We start from the raw sequence: 25,729 nt of genomic DNA on the forward strand, positions 1-25,729 counted from the left end.
GTACATTAGGGTAATATTCTTTCACCATATTTATTCAATCTGTATGCTGAGCAAATAATCTGAGAAACTGGATTATATTAAGAAGAGCTTGGCATCAGGATTGGAGGAAGATTCATTAACAACCTGTGGTATGCAAATGGTACAATCTTACTTGTTGAAAGTGAAGAAGACTTAAAATACTCACTGTTGAATATCAAAGACTTCAGTATTGGTTGCATCTCAATGTAAAGAAAATGAAATCCTCACCATTGGAGTAATAAATAACATCATGATAAATGGAGAAAAGACTAAAGTTGTCAAAGACTTTAATCTTGCTTGGATCCACTATCAACAGTCATGGAAGCAGTAGTCAAGAAATCAAATGATGGATTGCATTAGACAAATCTGCTGCACAAGTCCTCTTTAAAGTGTTCAAGAGCAAAGATGTCAATTTGAGGACTAAGTTGCACTGACCTGAGTCATGGTATTTTCAATAGCCTCATATGCATGTGAAAGTTGGGCAATGTACAAGGAAAACTGTAGAAGAATTGATGCATTTGATTTGTGGTGTTGGAGAAGAACAAGCAAATCTGTGTTGGAAGAAGTACAATCAGAATGTTTCTTTGAAGCTAGGATGATGAGACTTCATCTTTTATACTTTGGACATATATACAGGAGGGAACAGTTCCTGGAGAAGGACATCATGCTTGGTAAAGTGAAGTGTCAGTGAGAAAGAGGAATACTCCCAACCTGATGGATTGGCACAGTAGCAGCAGTAATATGCTCAAGTGTAACGATGATTGTGAGGTTGATATAAGACTGGGCACTGTTTTGTTGTGCATGAGGTCACTATGCATTGGAACTGACTCAATGACACCTAACAAAAATGACAAAGTGTCACCCATGGTGGATAGATTTCAGTGCATCTTCCAGACTAAGATAGACTAGGAAGAAGGAGAGGTGGAACAATTCTGAATAGTAACCTATTAAAAATCTTATAAATAGCAGTGAAACACTGTATGATGTAGTGCTGGAAGATGAGGCCCTCAGGTGGAAATCTTTAAAATATGACTGGAGAAGAGCTACCTTCTCAAAGTAGAGTTGACCATTAGAAAGGAAGAAATTGACCAGGTTATCAGAAAACTCCCAAACAAAAAATGTCCAGGTCCCGATGGTTTCACAGGTGAGTTTTACCAAATATTCAGGGAAGCATTGTCACATAGAAAAGGATGGAAAACGTATTAATGCATGCTATGAAGCAAGCATAACACTCATACCAAAACCAGGAAAGGACATCACTAAGAAAGAAAATTATAGACAAATATCCCTCATGAACACAAATGCAAAAATTCTCAACAAAATCCTAGCCAACAGAATTCAACAATACATAAAAAAAATAAATAAATAAATAAATAAAACATCATGCCCAAGTGGGATTCATATCAGGGATGCAAGAGTGGTTCAACATTAGAAAAACAATCAATGTAATCCACCATATAAATACAAAAAAGGAAAAGAACCACATGATCATATTGACTGATGCAGAAGAAGCATTTGACAAAATCCAACATCCACACCTGATTAAAAAAGCACTCAACAAAGTAAGAATTGAAGGGAAATTTCTCAACATAATTAAAAGCATATATACAAATCCAACAGCCAACATCATTCTCAATGGAGAGAAACTGAAAGCCTTCCCTTTGCGAACAGGAACCAGACAAGGATGCCCTTTATCACCACTCCTAGTCAATATTGTGTTGGTAGTCTTAGCCAGAGATATAGGGCAAGATAGGGAAAATTCAATATTGTGTTGGAAGTCTTAGCCAGAGATATAGGGCAAGGTAGGGAAATTAAAGGCATCCAAATTGGCAAAGAAGAAGTAAAACTCTCTCTATTTGTAGATGATATGATCTATACATAGAAAACCCCCAAGACTCAGCAAAACAAAACAAAACAACAACAACAACAACAAAAAAAAACTACTGGAACTCATTGGCAGATTCAGCAAAGTAGCAGAGTAAAAGACCAACCTACAAAAATCTGTTGGATTCCTCTATACTAAGAATGACAGCACTGAAAAGGAATTTAGGAAAGCAATACCATTTATAATTATTGTTGTTGTTAAGTGCTGTCGAGTCAGTTGTGACCCATGGTGACCCTGTACAGGGTTTTCAAGGCTGTAAATTTTTACAGGATCAGAAAGCCTCATCTACCTCCCACGGAGTGGCTGGTAGTTTCCAACTGCTGACCTTAAGGTTCACAGTCCAATTCATAACACTATACTACCATAGCCACCAAAAAGATGAAATATTTAGGAATAAATGTAACCAGAGAAACAAAGGACCTATACAAAGAAAACTACAAACCACTACTACAAGAAACCAAAAGAGACTTAGAAAAATGGAAGACTATACCATGCTCCTAGATAGGAAGACTTAACATTGTGGAAATGTCAATGTTGCCCAAAACAATCTACACATATAATACAATCCTAATCCGTATTCCAACATAATCCGTATTCCAACGACATTTGGAAAAAAACAATTACAAACTTTATATGGAAAGGAAAGAGACCCAGAATAACCAAAACACTGCTTAAGAAGAAGAACAAAGTTGGAGGCCTCTCACTCCCTGGTTTCAAAATTTATTACATGGCTTGAGTGGTCAAAACAGCCTGGAACTGGTACAAAGAAAGATACATAGATCAATGGAACAGAATCAAGAATCCAGAAATTAACCCATCCACATACAGACAACTGATCTTTGACAAAGTGCCAAAGTACATTGAATTGGGAGAAAATAGTCTCTTTAACAGATGGTGTTGGCAGAATTGGAAACCGATATGCAAAAGATTGAAATAAGACCTTTACCTCACACCATATACAAAAACCAACTCAGCATGGATTAAAGACTTAAATGTGAATCCTAGAATTATAAAGGCCATCAATGAAAAAATAAGGACAAATTTAAGGGTTCTAATACCACTCGTCTGTCAGTTTGTCGCACTGTGGTGGCTTGTGAGTTGCTGCGATTATGAAAGCTATGCCATGGGTATTTTAATTACCAACAGGGTCACCCATGGTGGACAGGTTTCAGATGAGCTTCCAGACAAAAACCGTCTAGGAAGAAGGAGAGATGAACTACTTATAAATATTTAGTCACTGAAATAGCAGAGAAACACTGTCAGATATAGTGCCAGAATATGAGCCCCTCAGGTTGGAAGGGACTCAAACTTGAGCTGCCTCCTCAAAATAGAGTTGACTGGGATGATGCAAATGGAGTAAAGCCCTTAAGACCTTCATTTGCTGATGGGGCACAACTCAAAATGAAGGGTAACAGCCGAAAACACCCATTAATACTCAGAATATGGAATGTATGAAGTATGGATCTAGGAAAATTGGAAATTGTCAAAAATGAAATGGAATGCATAAACATCGATATCTTAGGCATTAGTGAGCTAAAATGGACAGGTATTGGCGATTTTGAATCTGACAACCATATGGTTTACTATGCCGGGAATGACAAATTGAAGAAGAATGGTGTTGCATTCATCACAAAGAACATATCCAGATGAATCATGTGGTACAACGCTGTCTGGGATAGTATAATATCCATGTGCCTACAGGGAAGACTAGTTAATACCACTATTATTCAAATTTATGCACCAACCACTACAGCCAGTGAGGATGAAATAGAAGATTCTACCAACTTCTTGAAATCTTTCAAGAAAGTGAGGCAGCACAGGAGGCACTCACTCATCTATGCCAAGAAATTTCTAAGACAACTCTCTGGCCGACTGATTTGAAGAGATCCATATTGGTGCTAATTCCAGAGAGAGGTGACGCAATGGAATGCGGAAATCATCGGATAATCTCTTTGATATCCCATGAGAGTAAAGTTTGCTAAAGGTAATACAGAAATGGCTACAATCATACATTGACAGAGAACTTCCAGAGGTTCAAGCTGGATTCAGAAGAGGCTGTGGAACAAGGATTATCATTGCTGATGTTTCTTTTCTCATCCTTCAAGATGTTAAGGAAATTTTCTTCCAGTCGCTCTTCAACTATATCCTCTGTGGACTTTTGTGATTCTTCCTTTTCCAGAATGCCAATAATTCTTGTTACTCCAGCTCACTGGTTCTGGCTTCCATCTCTTCAGTTCTATTCATTTGCCCTTTCAGTGTATTGTCCATTTCTTATATTTCATTATTAACACCTGGACCTCTTTTTTCAGGTTTTGAATTGTTTCCAATGTTGTATCTATCTTATTTTATTGATCCTGTAGCACTTTCCTGACATCTTCCTTATTTTCTCCCACTCTTCTGTGAAGCATTTGAATTTGTCTCAATACCATTTTTCTAAATTCCTTCTCAGGCAAGTCCAAAGCCTGCTCTTCTTCTTGTGGAAAGTCTTTGTCTGCCTCAAGGCCATTTGACAGCTTTACTGGGTAGAGGATCCTTGGTTGGCAGTTTTTCCTTTAAGGGTTTTATGTAGGTCTCCCCATTGTTTTCTTGCCTACATGGTTTCTGCTGAGAGATCTTAGTTTAATCTGATTTGCTTGCCTTTGTATATTATACTTCTCTTTTCCCTAGTTGCTTTCAGGTTTCTCTCTTTATCTTTGATTTTGAAGAGCTTGATTATTATAGTCTTTGTGATTTACTTTTGGGGTCTGTCTTTCCTGGGGTTTGTTGAGCTTTCTGAATGCTTGTCCTGTTGCTTTTCAGGATGTTAGGGAAATTTTCTTCCAGCAGCTCTTCAACTATCTTTCTGTGGGTTTGTGCGGTTCTTTCTGTTCCAGAATGCTGATAATTCTTAAGTTATTCCTCTTCATGTTGTCCAACATGAATCTTAGACCTTCTTCAGAATTTTTTTTATCCATTTTTCTGCTTGCTCTTCTATCTTAGTAGTATTGAGAGAATTATCTTACAGCTCACTGGTTCTGGCTTCCATCTCTTCGATTCTACTCCTTTGCCCTTTGAGTGTATTGTCCTTTTTTGATATTCTATTATTAATCATTTGGACCTCTTTCTGTAGGTTTTGAATTGTTTCCAATGCTGTACCTATTTGATTGTTCCTGTAATGCTTTCCTGACTTCTTCCTTATTTTCTCAAACCCTCTATAAAGTGTTTTGTTGCATTTTATAATCATTTTTCTGAATTCCTTCTCATGCATTTCCAAAGCCTGCCCTCATTCCAATATGGAGTCAAGTCTACCTCCAGATCATTTATTTCAGTCACTTTATCTTTTTTCTGGCCATGTCCAGAGATGGTCATCTGTTTCTTAGGCATATTCAATAGCTGGCTGTTACTTACTAACTTGACTAGATGACTGCAATTTCTGTCTCTTCTTGGGTAATGTAGGGAGAGTAAGAGACCCCTAAAGGTAATTAGGGGACAAAAAACACAAAACAGAACAGCAACAGGAAAAAAGACTATTTGGATACTGTAGTCTAAAATTGCAGAAATGAAAGAAGAGAAAAAAAAAAAAATTCTGTAGCCAAATATGAGTATGACTTTAATGTCTCTCTCTCAGCTTCTTGCCTTTGAGGCTGCCTGAAAATTTTGAATATGCCATTGTTAATCATTATGACGTAACTCAGGATTTAATTTTTGGCCTGTTTCCATTTTATTCTGTCTGTCTCCTACTCCAAAAACCTGTTCAGGCCTTTTTCCTAGTGCTAAACAGTTCAGGACTGGCTGTGGCTGTTTTGTGCTGCTGTTTGGTTTTAAGTGGAAACTGTCCCTTTAAATTCTGCTGAGCACATCTGTGTACATGTGTAGTAGAACCATCCAGGTGTGGGGGGTGTCCAGTTTCTCAGGAACCCCCTCTAGTCACCAGAACAGAGGTGTGCAGACAGTGAGAGACCAATGAACACACACACACACAAAGAATGTTCACAACTTTATGTCCTAGGATCTGTCAGGCATCAGTTCGTGGTGGCTCTGATCCTTTCCCCGCTGTGTCTCACCCAAGATGGCCATTCCGGGAGCTGCTGAGGCCAGCGGATTCACAAGCACTGGATTTCTTGCTTTCATGGCAAATTCCCCATGCCTTCAAATTTTCAAAATATTCTTTTATATGTAGTTCAGAGTTCTGGAACCAGTCCCTGAACCTGCTTATTCTGGTATTATGTGTTATTGTTGAAGGATATCCTCACTGAATGCCTCCCTGATCTGCCATCAAGCCCTTCCTTCCTTCTCAAATACCTTTCTTATACAGCATAAGAGATGATTATGCACATGGACCTCATCACGTGGAATATACAAAAATCAAATTGACTGCATCGGTGGAAAGTGATAGTGGAAAAGCTACATAGCATCAGCCAAAACAAGTCTGGGGCAGACTGTGGAACAGACCATTAATTGCTCATATGCAAATTCAAACTGACACTTAAGAAAATGTAAACAAGTCCACGAGAGCCAAAATATCACCTTGGTTATATCCCACCTGAATTTAGAGATTGTATGAAGAACAGATCTGATACATTAAACACTAAAGTCTGAAGATCAGAAAAGTTGTGGGATGACATCAAAAACATCATACATGAAGAAAGCAAAAAGTCATTAAGAAGACAAGAAAGATGGGAAGATCAAAATGGATGTCAGAAGAGACACTGAAACTTGCTCTCTAGCATAGAGATGCTAAAGCAAATGGAAGAAATGAGGAGGAACAAGAGATGAACAGAAAGTTTCAAAGGTCAGCTCGAGAAGACAAAGTCAAATATTACAAAAAAAATGTGCAAAGATCTGGAGTCAGAAAACCAAAGAGGAAAAACACACTCAGCATTTCTCAAGCTGGGGGAACTGAAGAAAATACTTAAGCCTCAACGTTTGTTACTGGAGGATTCTCTGGGCAAATTATTGAGTGATGCAGAAAGCATCAAAAGAAGACGGAAGGAACACACAATCACTGTATCAAAAGGAAATGGTTGATTTCAACCATTTCAAGAGGTAGCATATGATCAAGAGCCAATGATACTGAAGGAAGAAGTCCAAGGTGCACTGAATGAATTGGCAAAGAACAAAGCAATGAAATTTGAAATTTGAAATATTGATTAAATGGAAATTGAAATATTTCAAGAAAGTCAGGCAGCATAGGAGGCAGTCACTCATCTATGCCAAGAAACTTGGAAGACAACCATCTGCCCAACAGATTGTAAGGGATCCATATTTGTGCCCATTACAAAGAGAGGTGACCCAAAACAATGTGGAAATCATTGGACAATATCTTTGATATCCCATGCAAGTGAAGTTTTACTAAAGGTAATACAGAAATGGCTGCATGCATACATTGACAGAGAATTTCTAGAGGTTCAAGCCAGATTCAGAAGAGAACATGGAACAAGGGATATTATTGTTGATGTCCGATGGATCTTGGCTGAAAGCAGAGAATATCAGAAAGACGTTTACCTGTGCTTTTTTTGACTATGCAAAGGCTTTTGATTGTGTGGATCATGACAAGCTTTGGACAACTTTACAAAGTATGAGTATTCTGAAACACTTAAGTGTGTTCATGAGGAATCTGTACATGGACCAAGAAGCAGTTGTTCTAACAGAACATGGGAACACTGAATGGTTTAAAAGTAAGAAAAGGGTTGTATTCTTTCACCATACTAACTCAACGTGTATGCTGAGGATATAATCCGAGAAGCTGGGTTATATGATGAAAAACATGACATCAGGATTGGAGGAAGACTCATTACTAACCTGCGATATGCAGATGATACAACCTTGCTTGTTGAAAGTGATGAGGACTTATAATGCTTTCTAATGAACAAAGACCACAACCTTTAGTATGCATTGCATCTCAACGTGAAGACAACAAAATTCCTCACTACTGGACCAACAAACAATATTCTTATCAATGGAGAAAAGATCGAAGTTGTCAAGGACTTTATTCTTCTTGGATTCACCATCAACACTCATGGACACAGCAGTCAAGAAATCGTATTGCATTAGGCAAATCTGTTGCACAAGACCTTTTAAAAGTGTTGAAGAGTAAAGATGTCAGCTTGAGGACTAAGGTGTACCTAACCCAAGCCGTGATATTTTCAGTGACCTCATAGGCAATTGAAATCTGGACAGTGAATTAGGAAGACTGTAGAAGGATTGATGCACTTGAGTTATGGTGTTGGAGGAGAATATTGAAAGTACCATGGGCTGACAAAAGGACAAAAAGGTCTATGTTGGAAGAAGTGCATCCAGGGTGCTCCTTGGAGGCCAGGATGGCCAAACTTCGTCTCTCACACTTTGGACATATTGTCAGGAAGGACCAGTTGCTGTTAAATGATAAGGTGGTTTGGTAAGGTGGAGGGTTAGAGAAAAAGAGGAAAACTCCCTGCCAGATACATTGGCAAAGTGGCAGCGTCAGCTCAAGCATTGCACCAATTGTGAGGGTGACCCATGACTGGACAGTGTTTTGTTCTGTTATGCATAGGAGATTACAACACCTCTACAAGAAAAAGACAAGTAACCCAATTAAAAAAATGGGCACAGGGCATGAACAGACACTTCACCAAGGAAGACATTCAGGCAGCCAACAAACATATGAAAAAGAATTCACGATCATAAGCCATTAGAGAGGTAAAAATAAAAACAACAATGACCTATCATCTCACACCAGCAATAACAGTGACGTTCAAAAAAGCAAAGGACAATAAATGTTGGTGAGGATGTGGTGAGACTGGGACCCTCCTACATTGCTGGTGAGAATGAAAAATGTTCCAACCACTCTTGAAAACAGCATGGCATTACCTCAGAAAGTTAGAAATAGAAATACCTTACGATCCACCAATTCCTCTATTTGGTATATATCCACAAGACATACAAGTCACCACATGTGTAGATACATGCACACCAATGTTCATAGCAGCACTATTCACAGTAGCTAAAAGGAGACATCTTAAGTGCCCATCAGTGGAAGAATGGATAAATAAAGTTTGGAACATACACACAATGGAATATTATGCTACCTTGAAGAATAATAAGGAAGATGCAAACCACCGCATAACATGGATGAACCTTGTGGACATTATGCTGAGTGAAATTAGTCAGTCACAAAAGGACAAATATTGCATAAGACCATTATTATAAAATCTTAAGAAAAGATACCCATTCTAAAAGGAAAAACAACAACAACAACAAAAAAAAACTTTGTTGGTTACCACGTGGGGGAGGGAAGGGATGAGATACAAGGTAGGGGATAGACACATCATAGTTCAAGTGCTGGGGAGGGTAATACACAGTAAGGGGGTGGGGGATGGAAGAACAAAGTCAATAGGGGAACATTGAGACATGGGCTAAATGGGACAGAGGTAAATAGTGATGCTTGCTCAACCTTGAAACAACAGGGATCTGTGATACAGGGACTGAGGCATAGTCTAAATTGGCAAAAGAGGGGAAATTATGTTCAGAACTTGACTGTCATGAATATTGGTTTCCCTTGCCTGCTATTGTAAAATACACTTGAGTGGGATAGAAAGGAATATCAGGAAACATGATTACAGAAAGCCTGTAAGCCTGTCTTCAGCCTATAACTGACTGAAACACCTAAAATAGGTTCTAGAACTTGTCCAGCGAAATAGGTCTCTTGCAAAGTCTTTGTAGAGTATAGGACCATAGATGAAATCCTGAGCACCATCCAGAACCTTCTGAGGCAGGACATTCCCACTAGAAAGGACAAGAAGACCAGCCTAGAATAGCTAAAGAAAGGAACAGAAAATAATTCTTGAAAGATATATCAGCAGGAAAACTCCAAAACAAAAATGGCAGTCTAATTGGCTACTACAACAATAAGTTGCTCACCAGGGAACCTTAAGGTAAGCAATTAAGTCCCTTCAGGACAAACTCCCCTCCAAGACTGAAACTCAAAGGGAACATATAAGCAGGCATGTAAGATTTATGGTGACCACGTTGGTCAACTGGTGAGTAGAAGAGGGGGAAAGGCAGAAATGAAGATATGTTCGACCATGTTCTATAGACTCCTGTCCCCCTGGAGATAAGACAGAGAAGAAGAAAGGCTGATTGGTTTGAAGTGTGGTGAGACCTAGGGCCTCCTGAGCCCATGGACAAGGACATAGCCATGGGGGGCTAAAACTGAAAGTGAAACAGACGTTCAGCTGATGTGAAGTGAAGGGAGACGAACAAGAACACCCAAACTTGTAGATACTACTCATTCGACCTAGCTTCAATGGCTTGATGATCAGTACTAGACTAGGGGAAGATGATAAAAAAAAAAAAAAAAAATTGACAAAGGAAACAAGTGTAAATTGCTACAATTTGATGAAGTTGACCTATACTTATAGATACTCAAAATACCAACTGAGAGGGAAGGAGTCTTCACATCAAGTATCAATCCTATCCCTTCTGTATACAGGGTAGATAGGGACAGACAACTTAGACATTGGTTACCTAAAATGGAGGCAGGGAAGGGTATAAAGGCACGAAGTGATTGGCTTTTAAGTTTTCAAGAGGGAGTTTAGTTTCAGAGGGTGCAGGGGAAAGTAGAATCCCCACTGACTAGTTTTCATTTTGTGTAGATGGGTCTGGTGAAAGGAGATGGGGATAATATTTTTGATTCAAAAGTGAATAATTGCTATCATAACTAATTGCGACTGTCACAACTGTAAAGGTAGATGTTTGTAACAAAAAAGGGGAGTTGTTAATTTTACATTCCAGGAACAGAGGACCCTAGGACCATCAAGGGAGAAGAGCACAAGCAGAATGTGGGACCCTGTCTAGAGAAGCAGCAACACCAAAGATGGAGGCAGAGATAAGGACATGGAGAGAGGGAGCAGTTGAGGACTCTAGACTCATTGAAAGAGAGGGACTAGGTGCTGGCAGCCAAGAGGCAGGCTTGCAGAATGTGCCCATTGGTGGTGTAAATGATTATATATTACTAAGTTTTTTTGTGTACATCTCCCCCCACTCCACCAAAAAAAACCAGAGGGAACTAAGCAAATACTGTTGAACTGTGATGCACTGAGGAGATTGTAGTCATTGCAATGAAATGATGTAAACCCGATGTTCTCCCTTGTAAACTATCACTGAATTTGCAACAAAAACTTAAAAACAAAACAAAATAAAAATACTGCAGTTGCTCCACTTTTAAAAGTCATCGGGATTCTGGAAAGGATGGCTAGAAAGGTAATTTCTATAAATTAAATCATTATGTATTAATTTCCAGTATAAGTTTAAAAATTGTTTTTCCCATGGAGTGGGTATTGAGCATAGATAGTTGAATCTTCTTCCAAGATTCAATTAAAATCACAATTAAGTAGGAAGAGCTCAAAACAGTAACAATTTTTTGATACGACAATTCCTTTGAAATATATTTGTTACTTATATATACACTTAGAACTTGCTTTTATTACTGAGGTGTTATGGATTGCATGCATCCCTAAACAATGTGTCCTGGATCTTCTAACTATGGATGGTTTCCTTTTGTTGTATAAGTATTGAGGCCATATTTAAGTGTAGGGTAGCTTCTAAATCTAGTCACTTTTGAGTTATAAAAATATCAGAATAGACACAGGTGTCATGTGAAGGCTGTCTATAAGCCAAGGAATACTGAGTATTATCAACAAGGATGAATTCGACAAGGTTGAGATCCTGATATGGACTTTTTAGCATCTAAAGCAGTGAGAAATAAATTTTTGTTCTTTAAAGCAAAAAAAAAGAAAATGAAAAAAAAAAAGTAAACAATAATTTAACTTAATTAGTAAGGAATGTCTGCTTTGAACATTATATTCTTTCAAGATCTATTTATATGGGATCAAATTGATAACAGGAACACAAAAGGTCAGGTAGAAAACTTAGGGGTAGTGAGTTTGTTCATGGAGGAGGAGCAACTTGGAACAGGAGGATGTGAATGGTTGTACAACTGGAAGAACATCACCAAGGTTACAAAACTGTACATGTAGAAAATGTTGAACTGACATATGTTCTCCTGTGTATATAACAACAAAGGTGAAACAGACACAGAGACAGAGGGGAAGACACTATGTGATGGTATAAAGCAACAAAAGAACACGAACAAATACCTGGTACTACCGGCAGGTGAAAAAGACAAGGAAAAGACTTCCCCAGGAATGAAGAAAGAGCATGGCCTTGCCCAAACTCTGAATTTGGACTTGTAGCTCCAGAACTGTGAGGCAGTACCTTTCTGTTCTTTAAAGTCATCCACTTTATGTTCCCAGAACACCGAGATGGTTTCCACAGATTTCTCTAAGGGTCTTGTAAGAGCTGTTTGAGTACACAGAGTGGAGAAAGATTTGGAAACAGATTTTCTCTTGACTTTAGTACTTAAGATATTGGGCAAGTTACTCAACCTTTCTCAATTTCTTCATCAGGGAAATACCTACCCAATCCAGGTGACAAAAGAATTCAATGAGACATTACACGTGAAGAGCTTGGCACACAGCCTCCAGTTCTCCCGTTCATTCCTTTTCCTTCCGTTTGCAAAGCTGACTCTCAGAAAGTTGACTTGGAGTTGTCACCAGCACTCTTATTTTCAGTGTTCTATGACTTTGTTCTAAGAGACAAGCTAATCACACGTTGTTGCTCTGTGTCTTTCAGTGGACTCTGATTCATAGCAGCCCCGTGTGACAGAGAAGTAGAGCGGCTCCCATCGTACTTCCATAGCAGTCATCTTTATAGGAGCTCCCTCTTGTCATGAAAGGAGTGGCTAGTAGATTTAAAAGTCTGCAAACTGAGTGGTTGGATAGCAGTCAAGTGCTTAACTGGTGCACCACCAGGTTCCTTTAATCATTTGTAAGTGGAGTCCTAGTGTGGTTCTGTAGGATAAAGCACTGAACTGCAAGGTTGGTTTGAGCCACAGGGTCAGAGGTTCAAACACAAGCTGCTCCTTGGAAACCCTATATAGGGTCGCTATGAGTCAGAGCTGACTTGACAGCACTTAAAAGTGACTATTTTAAAAAATCTTCATAGAAAACAATGTTTTATTTAGTCTTGGTTTATCCACATCAATCTGAATGGTAACAAACACTGCATGTCATTAGAATTATATGTTCTAATGGTGGTTGGACCGTTTTTATTTGCTACTCTTATTATGGAGGCCTGGTGTGGCACTGTAGGATAAGCACTGGACTATTAACAGAAAGGTTGGTGATTCAAACCCATTAACAGCTCTTTGAAAACCCTATACAGGGTCGCTATGAATCAAAGCTGACTTGAGGCACTTAACAACAACTCTTCTTATCAGGCACCAATGTTCTAGTGAAGGAGCACTAGTGATGCCGTGGTTAAAGCACTTGGCTGCTGACCAAAAGGGTGGTGGTTTGGATTCATGAGCCACCCCAAGATTTACAACCTTGGGAACCCTATGGGGGAAGTTGGATAGGACTTAACGGCAGTGCGTGTGAACTTGCGACATTTCAAACAACAACTAAGCCATTTGAAAATAAGCCGTCACATCATTAGTAATTATTCTGGAATTTAAGGTTTTCTATCTTAAATTCAAAAGTATAAATTCATTAGGAATGATCAAACATTTTAAACCCTGTTTTGACCACGTCATTTCCTAATCCTTAGTCAATACTTTCCCATGATAACTCTATACCTCCATCCCTTCTTACTCCATCCTTCTAGCGTCACAGTTCTTAATAATCTTCTTTAGCCTTTCTCTTCACATTCTCTTCACAAATCTCTACCCTCAGAGTTTATAATCTAGTGTTATTTGTATCTTTCTTCAAAGTGACAGTTGATTCAGGCACCTGATGAAGCAGAGAGATGAGTTGATGGACAAAGTCTTTTGATGAGGTGAGGAAAGAGTCATCATTTGAGGGTAAGAACACCTTCAGGGAACCAAATCGATGCTACAGAAAAGCATCTCTTGGAACATGTTCCAAGTAGTGATGGAGGGTGATTTCAAGCAATAAGGTATGGCTAGTACAATGTTGGGGCAACATCTGGCGCAAACGTAGCAATGATTGTGAGGATAGCATTAATTTGTTCTGTGACACCTACGAACACTAGGATTGGAAACCTACCTAACGGCACCTGATAACAAAGGAGGAGTGTTGGCTTCTGGGACAGTGTTTAGAGACGTTTCCCCTAGCAGAACCACATAAGTGGTTAAATGAAAAGCAGATAGAACAGGAGAGGAGGGGAAAACTCCCAGGACTGTTAACTCTTTGTGACTCAAAATGTGATCCCAGGGAATGTCAGTGTGGGGGAGGGGGTGGAAGCAGCAGCCGTTGGGAGCTTCAGAAAAACAGCATGGTGCTGCATAGGATGCACAGAGCCACAAGGTCAGTTTGAACCACAAAATCGGCAGTTCAAACTCAGCAGCCACTTCTCAGAAACTCTATATAGGGTCGCTTTGAGTCTGACCTGACTCGATGGCACTTAACAACAACAGTAACAGTTTTGTTCTAAAAGACCTCCTAACCAGGGCATCTTTTAAAAATTCTTCATAGAAGACCATTTGCTTTATTTAGAGCTACTTTGATCCAAGGAGCCCTAGTGGTGTGGTGGGTAACATGTTGGACTGTTAACTACAGGGTCAAAGGTTGGAATCCACCAGTCACTCCATGAGAGAAAGGTGATGAACCTTTCTACACCTGTAAAGATTTACAGCCCTGGAAACCTATACAGGGTCACTATGAGTCAGAACCAACTTGACACCACACAACAACAGCTGGATCCATTAACTGTTGATCCATAAAATGGGCTTCATGAGATTCTTGTCATGTATATAAAATCTGGCAATTGTTCAGAAGCAAGCATTAGTATGAGAAGAGAAATGGCTTGTCTTCTTTGAACCCTACGGCAGCTATTGTTTTAGCTCAGCCATCTTGCGCATACACATGTGTAAACAGAACCAAAAGATGGGGAGACAACTGCTAACATTTGAGATAGTTTAAGGAGAAACACCTCAGGTGTGTACTATGCCTTCTGGGGGAAGGATCAAGAGCAGTCACTTACATGGGAGATTTCAACATGGAACAAAACGATGATGTCATTCAAGACAGTGGATAGTTGGCAGGGATTATAAGTCAGGTATGTGCTGTTGGTAGACACTTTTAACAAGTTTCCCACTCTTTAAATAAGTGGGATGAGACTCATTAACTGGGTTCCTTGCCCACATCCTCTCCAGCAAGCTGAGCATCAGTACCATCACTTTACAGGGAGGGAGGGAGAAGCCCACTGGCCAGACAGCACAAGCCTGGACTCTGGCCCTCTGTAGTTAATGTGTCTCTCCTGACCTCCTGGGTCATCTGCAGACAAGTTGGTCTCAATTCGGCCACAATAAAACTTAAAAGGAATGACCTTCCTCTTCACCTCACAAGCCACCATGGGAAGTTTCTAGAGCGGCCCTAAACAGACAGGAATGTGTGTGATGGAGGGAGCTCTTCAATGATTACCTTCACTCCCTCCCTCCTGCTGCCCTGGGTCAGGCCCTCATAGAAATCCAGACGTGCCTGGCAGCTGGGCACAATGGGTCATTGTTGGTCATCATTAACATTTGGGCAAGTTTTAATCCAGCCGGCAACATAATCAGAGAAAATAGTCTACTTACATTTAGTATTAACTCATGTGTTTGAATTTATATCATAACTATAGTTGGAGAGAGATGAGAGGGCTACAGGCTTAAATCTTATCACTTATTGCCGAGTTAAATATGTATTATTGTATATACATGCAAGGAGGCTTCAAAATGTTATGGAAAAATAGGATGAAAAGAGAACAGAATTTTCCCACAAGCTTTTGTAAGCCCCCTTTTATATAAATATGCATATGAATATATGAGTACACATATTACATTGGATTAAAATACCCATGCTTCCACTGGTATTTATCTCTACCTACTGTATACTACTGTGACTACCTTACCAGTGTACTGGGTCACACCCTCAGATAATCCCTGGGGAAGTAATTACCAAGGCCAATTTACATTTCAGGCAAGTGGTAGTGTTGCCACTAATATTGTCATTTTGTTTGCAGTTTAAAAAGGGACAGAGATTCCTTTCTGAATGTGTTATTTGGGAGCCCAAGAAAGTAAGATAAGGTTCAAGTGTCCCCTTGATCAATGGCCCAGTCCAAGGGCTTTGTCTTGGGGACTTCCCATGGGTGAAGGGCAGCAGGAACATATACAGGAATGTGAGAAACATCAATGTTCAGAGTAGTCCAAACTTGACTTCTGTCTAGTGCCTGAATTGAGGAAAAAGCAACCAGCAAAGTCAATTTCTGAAGTGTGTGCTTTTATCTAACTGGGTCTCAAGTTTCTGTTGGTTGAATTGGCTTCCTTGTTATGTGTTACAGTGGAATGTATGTACTAGAAGCCGGGAGTCCATGTAGACATCAGATCATAGTGTGGCCAATGACTTGGTCCTCAGAACCTTGTTTTCCTCCTACCTCACAGGGTGAATGGTGAGCAGAAAAGATAGAGCTGTCAGTGCCTGGTATGTAGGTATGATTTGTACAGAAGTCCCTGTGTGGTACAGTTAACACACTCGGCTGCTAGCTGAAATATTAGGGGTTTCAATTCATCAGCTTCTCTGATGGAGAAAGATGTGGTCGTCTGATTTCTTCCAGCCTTGGAAACCTTACTGTGTCCTATAGGATCAGTCTGAGTGGGAATCAACTCCGTGGCACAGGATTTGGTTTTTGGCTTGATGGGTGGTACAAATGTCTAGCATTCTCATCTGCTTATCAAAAGCCTGGTGGTGTGAGTCGAACCAGAGGTACCACAGAAGAAATACCCAGTGGTCTATTCCCCCCAAGTCAGTCATTGAAAACCTGCTGGAGCATAACTCTATTTTGAGACACACGGGGTTACCATGAGTTAGAACTGATTTCAAGAGGGGCAACTGCTTTTTATTTTATATAAATCATTAGTATTAGGCAATGATTCTTAATAGTTAAATGATCTTAAATCAATGCTTTCTGTTCCTTCCCTTTGTGAGGAGTTTCTAAAAATATTTAATTGGCCTGGCCATCAAGAGAACAGAGATGCGTGTCTCTAAAGAAGTTTCAGCACTGTGTGTGCAGGATTCCAAAGTGATGCATACACAAAAATACCAGTCCTCCTGAAGATGGGGCCACTTGGAAGGAGCTTGTGCTGTGGTCCCATACGGAGTGGTCCTTCTTCATCTCCCTCTCAGTGGTGAGGACCCTATTGTGTCTCACCAAATTGCACCCTAGGCACCATGCTTACAATTACACTTGGTCCAAGGACCAAGCCAGGAAACCTGCAATCCAGTGGGCTGAGGGGAGATGGATGGAGTCCTAGAGGTGCGATGGTTAATTGCTCATCTACTAACCAAAAGGTTGGCAGTTTGAGCCCACTCCACAGGAGAATAACCTGGCGATCTGCTACCGTAAAGATTGCTTACCAGGAAACCCAGTGGGACAGTGCTCCTCTGCCATATAAAGTCTCCATGAGTCAGAACAGAGTCAATGACCACAGGGTTGGTTTTTGGTTTATGAGTCAGAATCGACTCAACGTCACACAATAATAGCAACACCAATGCCGTGAGACACAAAAGGGAGATTGGCTGGCACTGGGCCTGGTGCCGTGGCTCCCAGGATCTGAGAGGCAAGCAGAGGCTGGAACGGAGCCCAGACCCCCTGAAGGCTCATGACCAGGTGCATGGTAGTGAGGCCAACAAAATGAACTGGGAACTGTAAAAGGGAATAAATCATCTTATCCTCTCTTTTCTACTCCGAACTTCAAGATAGCCCACCAAGAAAAATTGCTGCCTCATGCTGCAATATCCTTTCATGACCCCTGAGAGCTTGAAAATAAAGACATCAGTCATTACGATCTTACAAAAGCTAGATAATGAAAAAGGAAGACAGAAGACCTAAGGCATTCAAATTCTGATGTTGGTGAAGAATATTGAATGTAGTGTGGGCTGCCAAAAGAACAAATAAATCAGTCTTAGAAGCAATGCAACTGGAATATTCCGTAGAAGTGAGGATGGTGAGGCTTGGTTTATGTTATTGGAAAAGACCAATCCCAGAAAAGGGGTCAGCAAAAAAGAGGAAAGCCCTGAGAATCATGGGTTGACGCTATAGCTGCACCCATGAACTCAAACATACCAATGGTTACAAAGAGGATGTAGGGACAGATGACTTTACATTCTGTTTGAATCAGATGTGACTCTCTACAGTAAGTAAAAACAGTAATAGCATCACTACCGCTGCATGAGCAACATATATGTAAGATGGCAAAGATAGTTGACGTAAGGGTCAGGAAATTGTGTTGTGCACACATACCTGTCTGCTATGTAGCCGATCCCCATGGACCCGATAAAAAATCCCACGTTCACGGCTGACTGAAATAGATCCAACATCCAGGAGTTGGTGCACACGAGGTTAAACTGCCCAGAGATGTGTTCCAAGTCAGAAAAGACAGATAACAATATCCCATTAGAATCCTGCTGGTAACGACTCAGACCGGGCCCTGCCTGAACTGCTACCTGAACTGAACAGCAAAGAGACGATCATTTCTTGCTGCGTCCGTTTTCTTTGCCCAACCAAGAGATTTGTCCCACAATCCACTCAGCACTTCCTCTGGGACTCAGCTATAACCCAAACCAAACCCCTTGCCATCAAGTAAATTCTGACTCACGGAGACCCGGTAAGACAGATTACAACTACCTGATAGGGTTTCCAAGGCTATTAATCTTATGTAAGCAGACTGCCACATTATTCAGCTGGTGGGTTTGAACTGAGGATCTTTTGGTTAGCAGCACTTAGCCACTGCACCACTAGGCCTTGTAGATCAACTATACCCACTGCTGTCTAGCTGATTTAGACTCATAGTGACCCTCTATTGTTGTTGTGAAGTGCTATCAAGTCGGTTCCAACTCAGAGCAACCGTATATGGGGTTTCCAAGGAGCAGCTGATGAGTTTCAACACCAGCCTTGTCATTAGCAGTCCAATGCTTATCCTACAGCACCACACCAGGACCTCTTGCTGACTAAATCAGTTGCATTGAATAATTATTCCATTTATAGTCAAACCCATGTTTGCTTTTTCATTTTAATAAATAGAGACAGAGTGGTGGTGGTTATGTGCCGTGGAGTCAGTTCTGACTCAAAGCACCCTGCATAGGGTTTCCAAGGCTGAAATCTTTACACGAACAGAACACTTCATCTTTCTCCTATGGAATGACCGGTAGTTTCAAACTGCTGACCTTGAGGTTAGCAGCCCTACTCCTAATCACTATGCTACCAGAGCTCCTTACAGAGGCAAATAGCTATGTAGAAACGAAGGTGGGTCATCAAAGTCTTTGCTGTGATAGGAAGATATAGGAAATATCAGCTAAAGCCTGTTACATTCAACTCTTTGAACTGGTTCATTCTGGTTGGGCCATCTGCTGCGACTTTGCATTTTCACCCCAGATATACAAAATCAGAACCTATAGCTGAACAAGATTCCAATTTAGCCTATCTGGTGTGGAAATGTGAATTCTCAACAGGGTGTAATGCAGGAGTGAATTGGTTCAAAGCCCTGTTACATTTGCTATCCTTTGGTGTTCCAGGAACCTTGATGTGCAGTGGGTTAAGCATTGGACTACTTACCACAAAGTCAGCTGTTCAAACCCACCAACTGCATCTTGGGAAGAAGAAGGCTGTTTCTATAAAGACTGACTGTCTCAGAAATCCTAAGGAACAACTCCACTCAGTCTTAGCGGGTAGGAATCAACTGGCCAGCAGTGGCTTTGGATTTTGGTGTAAGAGGTGCAGGAGGAACAGGTGTTAGCCTGGAAATCGGAAGACCAGACTTCTACGGCTGACCAGCCAACACACTCACTATGTGTGGTGGGAACCGTTTGTGCTCTGGGCCTCAGCTTCCTCATCTCTATAGTCAGAGGAGATCAGCCACATTTTAAGGCCTTGCATAGTACATGGCGCAGAACCTTTAGATCTTCCACAATTCACATAACTATATGACCACTTTAGATCCTGAAAACCTGACCCATTTCCAGAAATGTCTGTTCATGCAGAATTATTGTTGTTGTTGTTATGTGTCATGGAGTCGGTTCCGACTCATAGCGACCCTTCACAGGGTTTCCGAGGCTGTAAATCTTTACGGGAGCAGAAAGCCTCATCTTTCTCCCGTGGAACAGCTGGTAGTTTCGAACTGCTGGACTTGCGGCTTGCAGCCTGATTCGTAACCACTGCGGATTACGCAAGCAGTTGTTTTAAATTAAACCGTCAACTGGCTTCCTCAGTATTTTCTGAATAGTTTCATTTCCCCATATTACTTTGTCTCAAGTATGCACAAGACTCCGGGTTTTGTTATCTTTATAATTCTAAGGAGGAGTGCTGTGGCTCTGTAGTATAAGTACTAGACTGCTAACCACAAGATTGACGGTTGGAACCCACCGGCTACTCCGCAGGAAAAAAATGAAACTTTCTGCTCTCACAAAGATTCCCAAGTCTCAGAAACCCTGTACAAAGTTACTGTGAGTCAGAACTGACTTGCTGGTGCTTAATAACAGCAACAACAAAAAAAATTCTAATGAGAATTCGCAATTAAATCTAAATGTTGAGTCTAGTTTTAATAGAATTTATACCATAGCATAGACTTTAACCCCAAAGGGTTTAATATAGACATTTCAAGCTAACTAAAGAGGAAAAGAAACAGCCACCAAGAGAAAGGCTTATAGTATGGCAGTAAGGCACAAGTAGATAGCATGTTTGAGCTATAGGATGAACATTGGACTGCAAACCACAAGATCAGTGGTTCAAGCCCACCAGCTGCTCTACAAAAGAAAGACAAGGCTTTCTGTTCCCAGAAAGAATTACAGACTGGGAAACCCTGTACTGGGTTGCTATGAGGCAGAACGGACTGAACAGCATTCAACAACAACAAGGCACAGTTTAGGTGAATTCTGTGAGCTTTCTGGTATCTATCTGCATGCTGGGGAAATGGAGGGAGAGCTGGGGGTAACAGAGAAACAAAGGAGACTTTAGAATATTCTCTTTTCTGGCATTATTCCCAGCACTTCTGATACCTCTGGGCTGTTTCTTACCATTGAGACAGGCATAAACTCAAATCATTACTGCCAGAATGCGTTGAATCCTTACTAACCTAAACAAGTCCTAAGCTGTTGTGTTCCTCTGGAAATTAGAATTCTATGAGAGGTACTGAGTTCAGTGAGCATGTTGGGTAACAGGCATGAGAACGCGATGGCCTTGGAGTCTTCCTCCAGCACAGTTGGGTCATTTGCTTTCTCCCTCTATACCTTGATCATCTAGGTGGCACTGACTCACCTCAGTCACAATGGAGGAGCCGGATGTGTCATACATCCAGCCATGTTCGCAGGGGCTCAGCGTCAGGTGGCTCCTGTTGGTGGTCAGGCTGGCCAGTGGGTCCACGCAGCCGAGGGTGCTCAGGTTCCAGTCCACCTCATACCTGAGACACTGGCGGGAGAAGGCATCACCCGTGACCCCCAGCCCAGGCACCGTGTAGTTCAGCTCCTCGTCCCAACTCCAGCCACACTGCTGGCTGAGCTCGGCCACCCCTGGACTCCGGCAGTGGTGGTCGGGGGTGAAGCCTAGGAAGACGATGCCCACATAGATGGGGGTGAAGGAAGCAGAGAGTAGAGCTAAGAGAAAGAAGGTTTGCTTCTGGAAAAAGTGGAACTCCCCAATGTGCTCTAGAATGTCATCCACAGTGGGCATTCTTGCTCGAGGTGGGACTGGCCCTGCTACCTTCTGCCCCAGCCGGCTCCAAATGCTGCTGACAGTGACAGCAGTGAACAAGGCCAACTCCTGACCAGAAGTCAAAGGCTGAGAGGCAGCTTCCTTCAGAAAGCAGGCCTGGGAGCAGACCTCCCCTTGGCCAGGCTCGCTCCACACAGCACTCTTGCCGTGGGCGTGGGCTCTGCAGCTCCAAATGCCCAGATGCTGAGCCAGCTCCCAGTGGGGTGTTTACTGTGGTCACCTCACACCAGTGCAATAGACAAGCCTCTTTTTCTGTAATTTGAGTGCCTCAGGTCTCACAGACCCGTTAATCTTTCTCTAGTCCAGAAGAGAATACGTTTGTATCTCAACCCCACAAACACCACTTCTTTGGCTCCCATGGAGAAGGTCTGCATGGTTGGCTTCATTCACTGGGGTGAGGGGTTAGGGCACAGAGAGCTCTAAGTGGGTTGCAAATTCTTTGGGCTTGTTCTGCAAACAACAGAACTACAAACAGAGTGAATTTAGCCACATGCTGTGGCTGCATGTGTTTATTTTATTTTTCAGATCATCAGATGTCTACCTTTTAAGAAACAGTGTTTATCCAATCTGGTGTGCTTGCCTTTTGACACTGAAATGCCTTTCCTCTTGACCCATTTGCAAGAAGGAGTACAATGCTTATCACACGTTTAGTTCCATGCACGAGTGCTTTCAGTCTATAGCCTTTTTTTTTTTGTCCTGGATAGTCTTATCTGGGCTCAGGGCTGTCTCATTAGTGGTGGTGGGTACATCCAAAATGCAAAGAGAAGTAGAACATCTGTCTTCCCAGGTGGGCAGAAGGATCATTAATGCATTGTGAAACTGCCAGTTAGGGAAGGGGAGCCATTGATACGCCTGCGTGGTAAAATACTCAGAATTTAATCTAGTTTTCTCTATGTTTTACTATTAGATAGTCAGTGTGTATCAGTGAAGGTTCAGTGGCAGAATCCTTACATTTCATACAGTAAAACTGTGATCAATTCCTGGCCAGTGTACCTCATGAGCAACTACTACTCGTCTGTTAGCAGAGGATTGCATATTGCTATGGTGCTGAGCAAGCATCAGTGGAATGTCTAGGTTAAAACAGATGGGAAAGAAAAGCCTCTTGTTCTGCTTCTGAAAACCAATGAATGAAAATCCTTTGAATCGATTGGCATAGTATAGTCCACAAAGATAATGTTCTACATCCTAGTCTGTTGATTAGTGACTGGGGTGTTAAAAGCTTGGGGACAGTCATTTAAGGTATAATTATTGGTTTCTCCCTATAGGAAGCAAGGAAGAGTGACAAAAATCAAAGACACAAGGAAACAATGAGTCCAAAGGACTAATGGACCACATGAACCTCAGTCTCCACAGCCCTGGGACCAGAAGAACTAGATTGTGCTGAGCGACCATGGCCAGCCACTCTGAAAGGGATCTCTATAGTGTTTCCTGGAGAGAGTGGGAGAACAAATTGGAATAAAATTCAAAATAATAAAGAAGACCAGGCTTACTGAACTGACGGAGTCTGCTGGAACCCCTGAGAGTTGAGATCTTAGACACCCTTCACACCTGGAACTGAACTCATTCCTGTAGCTCAGTTTTCAACTAAATGAAATGGTGAACCAGGTAGGTACAAACTCATTAGTACCATCGACCATATAAGAAAAGAGGGCGACATTTGCCCAGGGATGCAGCTTAAAAGGGACTCTTGGTGTGACACCATAGGATAAGCACTGGACTGCCAACATCAAGTTTTGTGGTTCAAGCCCACCAGCTGCACCTTGGAAACTCTGTACAGGGTAGCTATCATTCAGAACTGACAAGATAGCACTTAACAACATCTCAGAAGGCAGGAAGGGGCAGGAAAGAGGGATGAAAGTAAATGGTAAAACAGAGAGGAAGTGGGAAGGGTATTTGCTGCACTTGAGAGGATGCAATCAGTGTCACAAACCAAATATGTATGAGTTGTTGAGCTGAAAACCAAATCTCTCTGTAAACCTTCTCTCACATCACACACACACACACACACACACACACACACACATACACACACACACCTATGGATCGCACTGATCATGGGGATTCTGTTGGCCCATGCAGTGTTTCTTTCCATAGTGCCCGGGATCACCATGGATCAGGGACTGCCTGCAAGGCTGCTAACAACAACAGCAATGACCTACAGTCTTCCTCCATCCCCAGATGTAAGATTCTGATTTTACTCAAAGAGCAAGAAGTGGTTAGCTGTAAGGACCTCCTCCGTGGCTGGCTGCTTCCCAGAGGTGCCCTTCTAGTGGTGACAGAGTAGAAAAGGCTGTGTCACTATTGGCCTCATTTTAGCCTCAGTTCACACTCTATAGAACTAAGAGTTTTGGGGGGAGTATTTTTGATCCCGAAAGTTATAGTTCAAAAGTTCATGCATGTATTTTATCCACTGACCACAATCATTGATTCAGTAGACATAATACAAAATTGGATCACATTTCTGATCGTATGTGATTGTCCATTGCTAATGGACAATGGCCACTGTAAACAGGGGTCTCAGCTTCTGAGATCATGGAATGTCATTGCCTGGAAATGCTGGGTCCTAGAGAGCTGTGGCTTATCCCATCGCCATCTTGGATCACAGAAAGACTGACAGAAAGATGGGACTCTACACTGAGTCTTGAGAGATATTACAGTTTTCTAGATCAGGGAAATGAAAAATCATTGACAAAGGGTACATTGCCCACCACCAAAAAAGATAGCGTGACACCAGTCAATAAAAATAGACCTTTAATTTCAAATTCTAGAAAGATGGGACAGTCATGTCCTTACTGATTGCTCTTGGTGAGTACAATCGAAAACCCTGGTCATTATATATAGAACAAACTTAAGAGGACACTGGACGAGGGAGAATAAGAATCCAGACTGGCTAGTGACTTCGAGATCTAAGAAATTACACAGTTGTGAGTTCACTGTGTCTTTTCTCTGCCTCACATGACCCAGACTACAGGCTGGAGAAGCCAGTCATCTGGAAATACCAATGGATGCAGACCAAGAAAGTCTGTTGTCTTGAGCTCAAAGACCAAGAAAAGGGCAGCCTAGCAAGCCAGAGAGCATTTAGAAAATAACCTATCCCTTGTAGCCTAACACCAAACAAACAAAAGTTCAATTTGAAGACACAATTACACATATAATTTTTGTATGTTAGCAGATTTTTAAAGATGGTTTAGGTCATAGATTTTCAGAATGTCTTTCCAGTTGGATGAATAGCTTTAACTTCATTTACAACAATAGCATATTATAATATTTCAATCACCCTGCAAATGTTGATCTAATGTTGGCTGAAACGATATAGTGAAGTTGAGAGATTGAAGAGAAAAGCAAATTAGAATTTTTTTTTTAAATCAAGGGAAATATGTTAATATCAGACCGTAAATATTCATTTATTTAGAAATGAAGCAGATGGTTACTTATTTAACATTTTGTTTGAAAATAATTACAGATTAACAAGAAGTGACAAAGATAAATAAGTACAGAGAAGTCTTAGCTACCCTTCACCTAGTTTCTTCATTGGTTGCATCTTGCATAATTAGAGTACAATATCGAAGCCAGTAGTTTGGATGGCTCCGTGCTTAAAGTGCTTAGCTGCTAACTGAAAAGTTGGTGGCTTCAATCCACCAGTCAACTCTAGCAGAAAGATGTGGCAGTCTGCTTCTGCACACTTGCAGCTTTGAAAACCCTGTGGGGGCAGTTACATTGTCTTCTAGGGTCAGAGTGAGTCAGAGTAGATTTGATAGCAATGGGGTATTTGTTGATGTTATTATTTATGTGTATAGTTCTAGGTCATATCAGAAGTGTCGACTGGCATAACCCCCATCACAATTCAGGCACATAACAGTTCCATCATCACAATGATATCCCTTTAATAATCACCCCCATCCCTCATCTCCACCATTTTTATCCCCAGGCACCCACTAGTTTGTTTTCCATCTCTATAATTTGGTTACTTCAAGACCATTATAAGTGGAATCATAACTTATGTGACAATTTTTAAATAATGACTTTATTGAGCCATAATTTTCATAT

The 25,729-nt window shown here is 41.1% G+C and overlaps 1 protein-coding gene across 1 annotated transcript in view; it reads right to left on the bottom strand.

The window, feature by feature from the left end:
• Positions 1–21,640, bottom strand: part of SLC22A2 (solute carrier family 22 (organic cation transporter), member 2) — a 61,006-nt gene extending 39,366 nt beyond the window's left edge. Inside the window, exons 1-2 of the mRNA XM_006868468.1 lie at positions 21,230–21,640; positions 18,221–18,324 (exon numbers count right to left, since the gene is read on the bottom strand). Coding sequence (XP_006868530.1) covers positions 18,221–18,324; positions 21,230–21,640 — 515 coding nt within the window. The remainder of the gene's footprint in view (positions 1–18,220; positions 18,325–21,229) is intronic.
• Between the last annotated feature and the right edge of the window lie 4,089 nt (positions 21,641–25,729).

Source organism: Chrysochloris asiatica, unplaced genomic scaffold (assembly GCF_000296735.1).
Source record: "Chrysochloris asiatica unplaced genomic scaffold, ChrAsi1.0 scaffold00117, whole genome shotgun sequence".
Taxonomy (NCBI): domain Eukaryota; kingdom Metazoa; phylum Chordata; class Mammalia; order Afrosoricida; family Chrysochloridae; genus Chrysochloris; species Chrysochloris asiatica.